Raw genomic sequence first — 13581 nt, 5'->3', positions numbered from 1 at the left:
TCTTAATAAATTGGTTCCAGTTTAATCACTTTCATTTAATCACTTTCCCTAGAGAACACTGCTTTTCTAGCCAACTGAGGGGCTCTGCTTTCTCCTGTATCTTCCTAAATTCTGCCTATCTTTCAGCGTCTATCCAGTTCATGTCTTCTGAATTTTCCCACCACTGATCCTATGTCGCTTTCTTTGTGTAGGGCTTTCTCCCGTGATTTATCAATTAATGCACATCTCAAGCTGCGCGGAGGATAAACTGGTATGTTTAGAAGGCAACTGAGATAGGGATGGGAACAGAAAAGAAGTGGCTTCCTAGCATATTTTTAAAGCTGGTGACATAATCAGACAATGGGAAGCTTCTTTTTTTCAGGTATACTCCTCAAACTAATGTCCTGCCTCATTTTATAATTCAGTCACCTCATATGAGTACAATATTCTTTCCCCAACAAGATCAGAAGATTCTCGAGGGCAAATATGCGTACTTCTTCACCCATAGCATAAAAGTAAGAGTTTATTTGAATGTGTTGCTTTGAATTTTAACCATTTGGCTGAATCTCTAAGTTTTCTTTGCTTGTAATTTTCCTGAAAGTGTTTGTCTAAACTTGATATCCTAGTAGAGGGCAAGTAAAGATATCTTGCATTTAATGACAATGGATAACACTTACTGAGTACTTACTATGTTCCAAGTATTGTTCCAAATACTAGACATTTAAAAAAAACACTCATTTAGTCCTTACAACAACTCCGTGAGATAGATGTACTCTCATAATCTCCATTTTATGACGGGGACACTGAGAGCAGAGGTTAGATGACTTACATAGGTTGATTTGCCTGAAGTTACAAAGCCAGTTATTGGCAGTTTGATTCCAGTCCCTGGTTGTAACCACGGTGCTACATGGCCTCATCTCCACTTAGGAATGCAGGGTATATTCCCTTTAGTTCTGTCATTTATTTTCCATGCTGATCTGGCAACATTCTTTTATATATAGTTTTACAAATAGTTTAGAATAAACAATAATGGACTTGAGGTTGAGTTCCAGGCCTAGGTATGTCATTAAGCTATATGACCCTCAACTCCTTCAACCCTTAGTTCCCAAATACGTAAAACGAAGGTTTGGCTGAGTCTTATTAAAGATACTCTAGTATTTTATATGTTTTTTTCAATTATGAAAATATTGTCAGGAGTATTTAATACCTTACCTGGACTTTATTCATCTCGAGTTTGTTCTTCTCATTGGCGCTCTGGTCTTGCTTGCCAGCTCCCTTTTTCTGAGGGCCCTTCCCAAAGAAGATGTAATTTACAAAGGCGTATTCCAGCAGGGCCAGGAACACAAACACGAAGCAACCCATCAGGTAAATATCGATCGCTTTGACGTAAGGGATCTTTGGCAGCGTCTCCCTGAGGTGCGTGCTAATGGTTGTCATCGTCAGCACTGTGGTGATTCCTGTGGAACAGAAAGACAAAGCTCAGCTGAAGGCACCTCCACGAAGCTCCCTTTCCAAGAGGACAGATGCCACACCCTCACCGGTGCCCCAGAATGACGGCAGGAATGCGAGACACCATTGTGCCAAAAAGCGCAGACATTTAGAAAGACGAAGCAGCAGCTCCCTACGTAAGTCCGTTAATGAATCATAAAACAGAATGTGCAGTTAATGAAGGGTTGCAAACATTTTTTTAAACAAGTGTACAAAAAGAAAAAAAAGCAGATGGAAAGGCAGATCAAAATCCCATTGAAAGCCTACTGTCAAATGTCTCTCCTTTTGTTATACAGCCACATCTTTCTTTTTCCTTCTCAAAGCATCTTACTCTTCTCCCTCCTAAATCTGTGGTTGTGATCCTGACCCCCCCAGCAGCTACTACCAGACTGAAACCTGTGACCAGTTTGAGATCTACTTCATTCTGTGAATCTATAATACACTCAAGTCACAAGGTCGATACTGCATTTTAAAATAATTATGCATCACTTGTAGCAAAACATCACCAAAAGAAGACACATATGAGAAATTTCATGATTTGTATCAAGTAATTGATTTATGCATTTTAAAGATATAATGTAATCTTGTTGCTTTGGTTTTTCAAATACTACCTGTATTTTCTTGGTTCCAGAGCAGAGAATGAATTAATTCCCTGATGTCAGGAAAAAACTTCTTAAAAAATTAAACTTGGTTTTGTTAAAGAAGTTTAAGACTAAGCTCATAAAAGGCAGATTCTGTTTTATCGACTCTGTTAAATATAGCATTCTTAATAATATAATATTTGTGTGGCAGCATAATAAACATTTTGTGTTGATGGTGATAATGAAATGATAATTGGGAAAAGCAAGAAGTGAAAAAGAAGTTGAAATCCCATGTAGATAGTTTGTGCTGCAATACTAATATTGTACATTTATGTAGTCTTTTACCATTTTAAACACTTAACAGTTATAAATTGTTTTATATGACTGTCATAAAAACCTGCTGAGTACAATAGGGAAAGTATGTTACTCTCATTTTATAGCTGGGTAAACAGAAACTCTGAGATTAGTTATTTTGCTGTAGATCACCCAACCAGGGAGAAAAAAGCAAGGAGAGGTTACATAACTGCGTATAAAGTAAGTAGGGAGATGAGAAGGCAAAATATAAAATTTGATGGCAGTCCTTAAAAATAAAGGCAAGCAGTGTGAAATGGACAGTAAAGACAAAGGACAGCTGGCAAAGGGAAGGGAAGTTAACAAAATAAAATAAGGGGAAAATAGTTTAGCACTCATCTTCAAATCACATCATTCTCGATGGATAGATTCCATGATGTTTCTATTCAACATTTAGGAAAACAGATAAAATAGGATGTCAAGACTACCATACAAAAAGTTAAAATGGTTCACTCTATTGTCCTGGACTGATAAGAAATACCATCACTAGTGGTCTTGCTTATTTCTTTGAATAAAACTTTAAATCTCACCTAATATCATTCTAACCAACGTGCTTGACAGAAATGAACAAGTCATTTACAAAATCACTAACTGCATTTTTGCTTCTATTCCTTGTTTTACATTTTAAGCAAAAAGTGTTAGTAAACAAATGTCATTTTAAATTATACATGTTTAAAAATATCTCAGGTTTTACATACCAAAGAATAGGTTAAACTAGCATCTTTATATGCTGGCATGTCTCATATCTCTAATAAAAATATTATTAGCTTTGAGGATAGAAGTATAAAGACAGCCACAATTCATGAACTTGCTAGTTATTATTCCCCGTTGTGGACACGATCTAGTGTTCTTTCCTTAACCAAAGCATATACACATAACCGTATTCACATTCAAGTAATATGTCCAGATACATATGTATGATATGATTAATGATTTGTTTGCTTTCTTTAATCTTAGAATGTTCAGAGATTGATAAAGGGCTGCAAATACTTGACTCTGTGAGCCTTATGTATTCAGCCCAATGGAAGTAAGCTGTAGAGGTGACAATTAGTCTAGCCATGAAAAGGAACACTGATCAGCTAATCCAGCTCAGTAGTCTCAGAGGAGAAGTGATGTAGTATGTTAGCACAGCCAGAACTGATGCTCGTGGGTGGGGGCGGTGAGAGAGAGAGAGAGAATGAGAATAAGTCCCCAGAGTGATAACTGACATGGCTCTAGGATCAATGAGGCAGACTTCCAATACCCAGATTCATCAGACAGACCTTGCACTTTTTACCTTTCCAAGGAAACTTTACAGTCTCAAATACAGCCTTTTAGCTTTCAGCAATTACTCAACCATGGTGAAGACTAGTTCTGAATTTCATTCCCCCAAGAAGAAAATCATTCTTTATTTGTTCTTGAGCACAGATCATTAATATAGTTGGTGAATTGTCTGTGCCTTATTGAAATATAATAAGCTCCATTTAAAGGAGACTCAGCTTGATATGGTTTAACTTTAGTTAATATTCAAAAGATAGTATTTAATATTTCCCAGCAACTGACATAGCTTGTTAATAGTCATGAAGTTTAGCTTTCCAACAATCCATTTGAAAATAAGACATTGTAAATGTTCTCTATTGTAAAAAGCAGGGTTCAAAGAGGAAGTCATCACAAAGTTGGCAAAAATTAGTAACGGGAATTTAAAATATATTTCATGAAATATGTAGTGCTAAATGTACTTCAAATTTTTTTTTAATTTTGGTAAAATGCTAAAAAGACAGTGTATTTTGAAACATTCATTGTAAACATGCTCACACTTAAATGTTTAATATCAAGGACTCTTACGGTAATCTAATTCTTTGGCTTGCTACATGAGAGCCCTGGCCTGTAATTCCTAATATTGGTTATTTGCTTGACGGCAAAACCCACCAGCTCTGCAGTGCTGGGAATCATTACCTAGTGCGACTCTGGCTGCAGACGCATCATAGTTGATCCAAAAAGACACCCAGGACAGAATTGTGATCAGTGTAGAAGGCATGTAGGTTTGCAAAATGAAGTAACCAATGTTTCTCTTTAGACGAAAACTTAGTGACAGTCGTGGATATGCTCCTGAGTTGAAAAAAAAAAAAAAAAAAGAAGAAGAAATAATGAGATCATCATTTGGTTGGAACCATGGAACTATCTTCTTCCCTTTCCAAAGCTCTCCAGTTCATTCTGGGGGAAACACCCTCACCTGTTGTGAACTCCACCTTCTTGGACACCATCTTGTAGTCAACAATTGAAAACTGAGGAAGCTCAATTTTATTAACACCAGTTACTGCTCCCTCCCCTCCGTTCCAGTAGAACTCGATGTCGTCGGTGGTGTAGCCATCTGAAACCAAGAAACGCAGCATAGTTAGACAGAGTTCAGTTGGTCTAGAAATTCGTCTTGAAGACTGGGAGCTGGAGGAAAAGTTCCCAGCAAGAGTCGATAAGGTGGCATTGCCTTAAATTAGGGTGGCATAGAGGCCACAGGTGGAGCTATCTCTGGTGGGTGGGTAGTAGCTGCCCTGAGAAATCGTACGCCTCTGGCGTTAGTGGACATAAACTCTGGTTCAGTTAGTGGTATCTGATTTCACCGCTGTATATTTATTCTCATTTTGTCTGTCAACATGCACTCTTTGGTTAAAGTAGGGGATGGCTGGATTCCAGGTGCCTGGACATAGATTTTGGCTATGCATTATTTAACAATGTATAGCTAGAGACAAAGAAGATTTTTCTAAATTTATTTTCTACTTATATCTACCTCAAATAAAAAAAGCATTAAATCTTTTTTCCATTAAAATTGCTGGGGCTTGTGTTTCAAAGGTAACCATATAAGCTCTTTGGAGTAGACATTATGCTGACCTACTTTTGATTAAAGCCAGTTACATCTTTTCAAGAGCTAAGAAATAATAATGTGTTTGAAATTTAGAATGCCAAGTGCCAAGGGTCACTATCAACTGCAAGAACTTAAGAAATTTTAAGCTATTCTTCCTTCTCTCCCCTTTATTTTGAGGGGAAACAAAGGTGTCTTTACAGCTTTAAATTTTTCTCATTTCTCTTGAAAAAGCTCTTTTTTTGAATTCTTATCTCTGAACTCATTGAACTCACAACTGTTTTATATTTGTTACTTTTTGCCACCTTCTGGAGGTTATTATTCACATTTATTGTACTATGTTTCAATTTATTTTATTTCTCTTTCAACCATCTCCTTCTGGGTCCTCTTGCCCTCTCTCCAAAGGGCCGTCTTCCATATCCAGTAGCCCATTCTACAATGACCCATGTGTAGAACCAGAAATAGAAGATATTACTTCTAATCACTGATGTCCGAGAGACTGTGAGACCCTCTTTACCTACTGGACTTAGAACTAACTACAAGGGACTAGTTGGCATATTGGGGATGATTCTGTGAGACTGTGATGCTAAACATCTCCTTGAGAATCTGATAAAAACCTATGAACAAACTCCATGGGAACATATAGACAGATAGGTAGATAGACAGACAGGTAGAATTAGATGGCGACTCCAGGAGATCATGGCCCCATCCAGGGTTTCTGCAATGCAAATCTCCTTTCTGAGGGGAAACAGACAGTGTCAATATGACAACCTAAACTCAGCTCTGATGCCCTCTCTTCCAGCTCCAGTTCAACTCTGAATTTCCTCTCCTAAGCCCAGCAAGAAGTGGCATCTGGGGAGAGTGATGCCTCAGCCCCGCCTGGATCCAGTGGACAAAGATATTATGGGATATTTTTTCCCCTCAGTGGCCAGAGAGAACCGGGCACTAGTGGCATGAAGCCCTGGGGTGAAGATTAGAACAGTGATATTAAAGAAGAGAGCGGGGTGCAGGGGCTCTTGGACCTACTGACTAAGGAAAGGGGGCTGCCACCTGTGTCACTAGAGGAACTGCCGTTCTACCCTCCTTCCAGGGAGCTAGAACCTCCATCTCCCAGATTCCCTTGCAAGCGGAGTCATGGACATGATTTTGTTTCTGGATTAGACGGAGTCAAGTGATGTCAGACGTGGTGTTTGAAGCATCCATTTTGCTGGTGCAGAGAGAAAAGCACAGATGGTTCTGGAACCAAGAATTCTGGTTTTAGTTTCCTGTGGTTCTGGAGTCCACGCGGTGGATGTAGCTACCTGATGACCAGCTTTCTGACTGTGCTGAACTGCCAGTCTCTCTGAAGAATGAGTCTGCCCTGCAGTTCTGGAAGTCATTGCTGGTGGCTCAGCCTAGAACCTACCACTTCAGTCCTTTGACTGTAAGCACCACTTTCCGACCTATAATAAATCTCTTTTTGCTTAAATGAGCCAGATGGGCTTCTGTTGTCAACAGAAACTGGATTGATATACCCCTTTCTCTTCTAAGGAAGAATGGTTGGCTTGAGTTTTGGGATTACCAGAGCTTTTCACTGAACACTCTGTCGTGGCCCGTGCCAGTCACTCACTTGGTATTTCTGTGCCTTGTATCCCACTTTCTGCACCTGACTCTGAACTGCCCGGGGGGCTGTGGTCTTTCTGCCTCTCTGGCTTCACTAGCTGCTTCCCCGAGGGAGAGCGAGCTGAAGGTTAGAAAGCTCAAGGGAGAAGGAAGGTTCCCGCTCCGGCTCTGGCACTGTGGTCGTGCCTCAGTTGCTCCAACTGCTGCCAGGGCAGCTGGGCTGGTTGCAGACTCTTGCAGCTGAAGGAGAATTGTTTGGCAATTCTGCAAACAACTAGGACAGTGTCTCCAACAGGCTGGCAGCAGAGTCAAACTTGTGCTCTGGCACAGGGGTGTTGGCAACTTCTGGCATTTTGCTCCTTCAACACTCTTCTTTGCCCTTCTGATTTTTTGGCCCTTCCAACACTTGTAACCAATTCTCTCCATTAAATTCTCTTTTTGAAAAACCTTGACCGGTTTCTGCTGTCCCATAGGGTCCTGTCAGTTGCATAGCACTGTACTTACTATGATGTGAATATTTCGTCTGCTTCTATGGCTTTGTGTTTATCTCTGCCTTCATCTCTTCTATCCTTCATTACATTATAAGCTCCTTGAAGGAAAGGGCCTTCTTTTATTCATATAAAAAATTCCTGATGCCTAGAACAGATTCTGTCTATAGTAGGTGTTCAATACAAGTTTTTGAATAAATGAATTAATGAATATTGTTTGCTGCTTAGCAATCTGAGTATATTGTCCCAAACTGGTATCTTGGCACAGGTAACTTATTTGGTAGCATTCTTTTTTTTTTTTTTTTACAGCTCCAGCTAGGGCGGAAAAAAAAGGAAGAGAGAGAGAGAGACAGAGAGAGAGAGAGAGAGAGGGAACAGGAGGGAAGTTGGTAGCATGCTTGAGCCTGACTTACTGGGACACCAAGGACATGGAATGAACTGCCTGTTACTTTTAGGCTTACTGAGTTTACTAAGGTGACACATGTGATAGATTACCAACTCAGACTGGTATTTGAATTAGAGGATCCTTGGGGAGAAACATGGTAGCACCCGTGAGAGCTGAGAGTCGGGGATGCCTTGCAGTTCAGCGTTGAGAGGGGAGAGGGAGTGGGTTATTCAAAACAGCCTGTCTCATCACCTCCCACTTCTGAAGAGCAGCGGAACACTTTGGTGCCACACACCATCAAAAGGCCGGATTATGACAAATGACCAATGCGGATTTTAATAGTATTCAACCATTTATATGGTCAGTGGTCTGGGTCTTTATTTGCAATCTCATTTGTACTTTGTTTAACTAAAATCCATTAGGCTTAGTGTTCAAGGCGCTGAGATAATCACAGGTGATTTGGGAAAGGAAGAGAACGCTCACTCCATGTCAGGTAGAAGCTCCAGTTCTCATGGGAGCAATAATGGCAGCTGGGTCCAAAGGAAAGAACAGAGGCCTAGAAATACACTATTATTCAAAGGTTACACAAGAACATTTTGCCACAGAGAGAGAACATCAATTTACTCACACCTAAACAACCTATTTACCAAAGGTTTTCCTTTATGAGCCAGTGACTTCACACAGCGTCTCAAAGCCTGAGCGCTTGGATACCAAGGATGTTGTTTCCTAGCAACAATAACTACGCAGAGGCTCTTGAAATCTCCTCTCAGCCCCTGGGGACTTCTTAGTGGTGCAGAAAGTACAGATAAAATTAAGTTGGTGTCGACGGATAAAGACGCATGGAGCTAGTACAAATGGAGAAGTATCTGGATGTCAGTGTTCATCTTTGCTATTTGCAACACTCTATTTTGGATGCATTTTCTAATTTGGAAATAAAAATTACTCCCCACTGTGCTTAACAGAGCTAAGGCGATGGTCTAGTACTGCACGTAACTGTGTTTCAGATAATGTAGACATTTAAGCTTCTAACCCAAGAGTGGGCAGAAGGGAATGTATATCCTTTTGTGGAGCAGCCACAGGTCCACCTCAAGTTTCATGGTGTGGGTCTAGATCCTCTGAGGCCGATCATTGAAATATCCTCCTCTTTGCTAGGTGATTGGTTCAAGGTTAGGCAATAATCCAGTTCTAAAGCAATTAGCTCATAGCCGTCACCTGGCCAAATTAATTGCTTAGAAATAAGCACGTGGTCCAAGTTGGTCTAGTCCTAGAGAAACCCAGGACTTTTGTTCCATAGTTGGAAGAAAGACTATTTCCTTCTCTCTTTTAGTTGTTGGCAAACAAGAAATGTTAAGTGGAGAGTTACTGGCCCAGTGACAGCCAATACGTTCCCTTCCTGTTTACATCAGTCGTTATTTACACCTGATGAAAGTGTCCTACGTCACACTCATAATCAGCATTTCAACTGTTATTATAAAACGATCTATTGAAATAAATATAGGAGACTGCCACTCCCTAATTCCTTCTCCTCCTGCCACATGGGGGGAGACATATGAGGAATCTATCAATACCTCTGCTGCTGTAGCTGTGTAGATCCTTTACATCACAGAGCTATTAGATATCTTTAATTGTGCATCTCGAAAGCAGATAAGAAAGCCAAATGGGTCTACTCTTTCCAGTGGCTCCAGATCTGCTATAATTATTCAAAAGGCTCCTTTCTCATTCATCTTTGTATCTCCAGGATATTCCAAGACACAACACGTAAGCCATGAAAGACAGATTTTAAATACATCCTCATGGTTAAATGCAAATCACCACAACAACTCACCTAGTGTTGGATTCCTGACAGCCCACTCTTTGGTCTTCCACTCCCTACGGATAGCCATCTCACTATTTTCTTGGTCAACTCAACAGCTTACTAGGTTTTCAGATAATCGTTAGAAAATATGTCCTCATAAGAAGTAAAAATTCATCTTCTTGGAGATCATCCACCATCGAATCCTTCCCACTGGTTGGGTTAATAGAAAATGAACCCAATACTTTTTCTACATAATAGCACCTTCCATTTTTCAGGACACCTCTCATGCTCTCCTTCTGTCTTTTTCCTCCAGGCTCTGGTCCTTCCCAGGATTTATTCAGTCTTACAACAAAGCTTTTTTCTGTTCATTAGTTTCCAGGTTGCTTATATGCCCCATGAAGTGCAGGGCCCTGAACTTAGAGGTGGTCATGTCTACCTTTTACCTTCTACCTCTCTTCGGCTTATCTGTCTCCTTTCTCTGTTGTGTGGACCTACCCCCATGGTTAATTCCGCCAATGTGAAAGAGCCACTCTTGGTGGACATAAGAGTTAGGCAGCAGTAGATTCCTCAGATTTGAGATCTGAGAGTACAGTCGCGTTTTCTGGTTTCTTAAGGATCCCCTGATAAGCCCCCTAATGTCCAACCAGATCTAGGACCTAATGCGCCAGAAACGAGGTTAGAATATGCAGCCTTCTTTCCATTCCATTCAAGCCTTGGCATCGCTATGTTTGGCCATTATGTAAATTACCAGAATGACTTTTCTAGAGTCTTGTTTCCTCATACCTGACTATTTACACTGCCTAGTCCATTAATCCTTGTCTACACTAGATCATGCCCATTTAAAGGCTTTTAGACTCCAGGGGTTATATTAGTATTCACATCCCATATTAAACCTAATTTACATATCACTATAAAGCATTGAATTGCAGCTGACTTGTTAACATAATATTACATAAATTTTAATATTATAGCATTTTTAATATACTTTGGAGCCAATAATTTGTTTGGGACTCTTGAAAAATGTGTAGTACGTAGACATTTTGCCTGTGGTACCTCCTGGCCAAATGGCTTGGCTGAACCCTCGACACCAATGGGCTCTAGTGCAATGGCCAAGATCTCCTCCTCAGCTTTATGTATTTGGAACATATCCTGTGTCTCCTAAATTTCCCATTGGTGGGAATCCTGACCCTGACTGTGGCCATTCCTGATCTCTAACTGGCTAGCCACCTGGAACGTCTCAAGATGAAATTGCCTACTAGGCTGGACTGCATGAGACAGGTGCACCTTTGGGCCATCCAGCCACCCTCTCTGGGGCTGATCCTCTGAATGACCCTGTTCTGACCTCCTTTACCATTTTTGGGGCCCCCCTGGATGAGATCCCCACACACTTTATCCCATGCCTGTCCAATTCATGATATTCTTGCCGTGACCAGCTAGCAAAGACTGGGACTTTTCTTATTTTAGCCACTGCTCTTCCATTAAAGCAGCACAAGTTCAAATTAGCTTTGTCCACAATCAAATGCTTTTTCTTTTGGACTCAAGGATAAGATCTAATATTGTCCCCATTTAATTTTATATAATTTAATTTGACTTACTGTTTTAGCCTGTTGAGTTTTCCCTTGATTTTGTTTTGGTTTTGGTTTTGTGTGTGTGTGTGTGTGTGTATGTGCACCAATGCGTGCACATGCGTGTGTGTTTTGATCCTGATTTGCTCACCCTCTTAGTTTCACGTTATCTGCAAATTTATAAAACATGACTTTTATCATTATTCCCTTGATTGAGACAAAGGAGGAATGGCAGAGACAGGAAAGAGCCTGTAACACTCTCCTGGCAATATTCCTCTAGGCTGACATCAGAAGTCTTTAAGCAGCACTTTGTGGGTCACACCAACATTTATCCATTTAATGTTTGCCTAATTGTTTTAGCCTCAAGTCTGTAGCCCTATAGTTATTGTATTTTCTTGATTTGCTGATTTTGCAGCCCTATCAAATAGGTCTGTTTTGACTTATGTTTAGAGAAATCAAGCTGCTCCCATAGATGACTAATTCCCCCTGTACAGGATCTGGGGCGAGAATCTTGCCCAGACTGAATCAATCTTATCAGCGTATGTATCTGCGGAATTTACTTTGCCTACCTTCTGGAACAATGGAATGGTGTATTTCATTCTGTCAACCCAGTAGCCATGTGGTGTACTAATGTCTCTAGGCTCATGTTAATAACCTTCCCCTCGCAATCCCATTTTCCTTTAATAAATGCTAATGGAGCTATATTGCATTAATTTATGTAGGTGAATATGTTTTAGGGAAATTATTAGCCAAAGATCAGAATTAGGGTTGTTCCATGGCCAAAACCAGTAATGAAGTAAAAGATAATGAGACCTAAAAATGGTAAAATCTTATTGTTTGTCATATGTGCTCATTATCAATAAAATTTTTTCAAAACAGCTTCTAGCCATCTACATATTATTTGTCTTCATAGACAAAGGAGAGAATATTTATGTCTCAGAAAAAAAATCCTTACCTATTTCTGTGGCATAATAAATCTATATTTGCTTTTTGTCCGTTGTTACTAACACAGAACTCCTAAAGCCAATGGAATTTACTGAGTGATGGGAGCATTTCTTGTTCTAATGAGGAGATTCCGGGGAGCCCCCGATAGCATCAGGAGAGGGGCTGGTTGTCAAACAGACCAAACCTTGATTAGAAGCCTGATGCTTTTGCCTCTGCTCCCCCCAAACTCCAGAGAGCAGAGAGGGGCTGGAGGCTGAGTTAACAATCCATCATTCCTATGGGATGAAAGCTCCATAAAACCCTCTAAATGTGTGAAGAGCTTCTGGGATGGGGAGGACATCCAGGTGCTGGGAGGGTAGCGTGTTCGGAGATGGCCTGAAGCTTCGCCTCTCCCCTCCCCCGCCATACTCTGCACCATGCATCTGTTCCACCTGGCTGCTCCTGAGTTGTGCAAACTAGTTGCAGGAAGTAGACTCTTCTCCTGAGTTATACGAACCATTATAGCAAATTATCGGGCCCAGAGGGAGGTTTGTGGGAACCCCTGATTTGCAGCCAAGTGGGACAGAGGTGTGGGTAATCCGGACTCAGTATTTGCGACTGGCATCTGGAGGGAGGGCAGTCTTGTGGGACTAAGTCCTTAAACCTTAAACCCAGCCCTTAAACTCAGAGTCTGATGCTAACTCTGGGTAGTGTCAGAAGTGAGTTGAATGGTGTGTCACCCAGTTGATGTCCAGCGAGTGGGAGAATTCGTGGGTGTGCGGAAAACCCACAAATGCGGAGTCAGTAGTGTTGTGAGTAAAGCAGTTCAGAGTTCTCAATTTATATTAACAATCACTGGGTAGATTTCTCTGGGATACCTATGGCCAAATGTTCTCCTATAGTCTCGAAACTCTTTTATATTGTCTACACATTTAATGAACATACCGACTCCTTGCACCCCTCCTTCCTTAAAAAATTACTTGGGTGAAAGATGGAAATAAATTATGACTGTTTACTCTTGTTCTTAATTTCCACCAAATCTAAGTACAACCTTCTCAAAAAGGTGAATTCCACAGTACTGCAACCAATAAAACGTGTACTCCTTGCAAAGTCTGTGAGAAATCTGTTTCAAAATTCAGACCAACTTTTACTTAATATTGCTGTCATAAAATGGAGAGGGCCCTGCCTGTTCAGCTCATCTCAGGTGAGGTCATGGAGTTACTGTGATTGGATGTCACCTCTCTCAGTGATTTCTGTTGTGTTTAAAAAGAAAGATCAAAACCCCTTACCACTTTGAAATAGTTGTTTGGTGGTGGGCAAAGTCCTTTATGCCCATGTTTTCCAAAAAGTGGAATGACCACATTCACTTGGACACGAAAAAGAATTAACCCCATAAACAGAGAATCTAAACTAACATGTCAACACTGAAATGTCGTTTAAGATTATTTTAAAATTGGGTGTTAAGACTATCTGATCTATTTGGCATCTTCTTTTTATAATTCCTTTTTTTAAATTTTTTTTTGTTTCAGCAGATTACGGGGATACAAATGTTTAGGTTACATATATTGCCTTTGCCCCACCCGAGTC

The 13581-nt window shown here is 40.4% G+C and overlaps 1 protein-coding gene across 1 annotated transcript in view; it reads right to left on the bottom strand.

The window, feature by feature from the left end:
* The window catches only part of GABRB1 (gamma-aminobutyric acid type A receptor subunit beta1), a 232291-nt gene that overhangs the window by 4564 nt on the left and 214146 nt on the right, over nt 1–13581 (bottom strand). The window contains 3 exon segments of the mRNA XM_045532953.1: nt 1192–1436; nt 4335–4487; nt 4612–4749. Coding sequence (XP_045388909.1) covers nt 1192–1436; nt 4335–4487; nt 4612–4749 — 536 coding nt within the window.

Source organism: Lemur catta, chromosome 19 (assembly GCF_020740605.2).
Source record: "Lemur catta isolate mLemCat1 chromosome 19, mLemCat1.pri, whole genome shotgun sequence".
In the NCBI taxonomy this organism is placed as follows: domain Eukaryota; kingdom Metazoa; phylum Chordata; class Mammalia; order Primates; family Lemuridae; genus Lemur; species Lemur catta.
The sequence above is the reverse complement of the archived record's forward strand: the minus strand, read 5'-3'. Positions and strand labels throughout refer to the sequence as shown.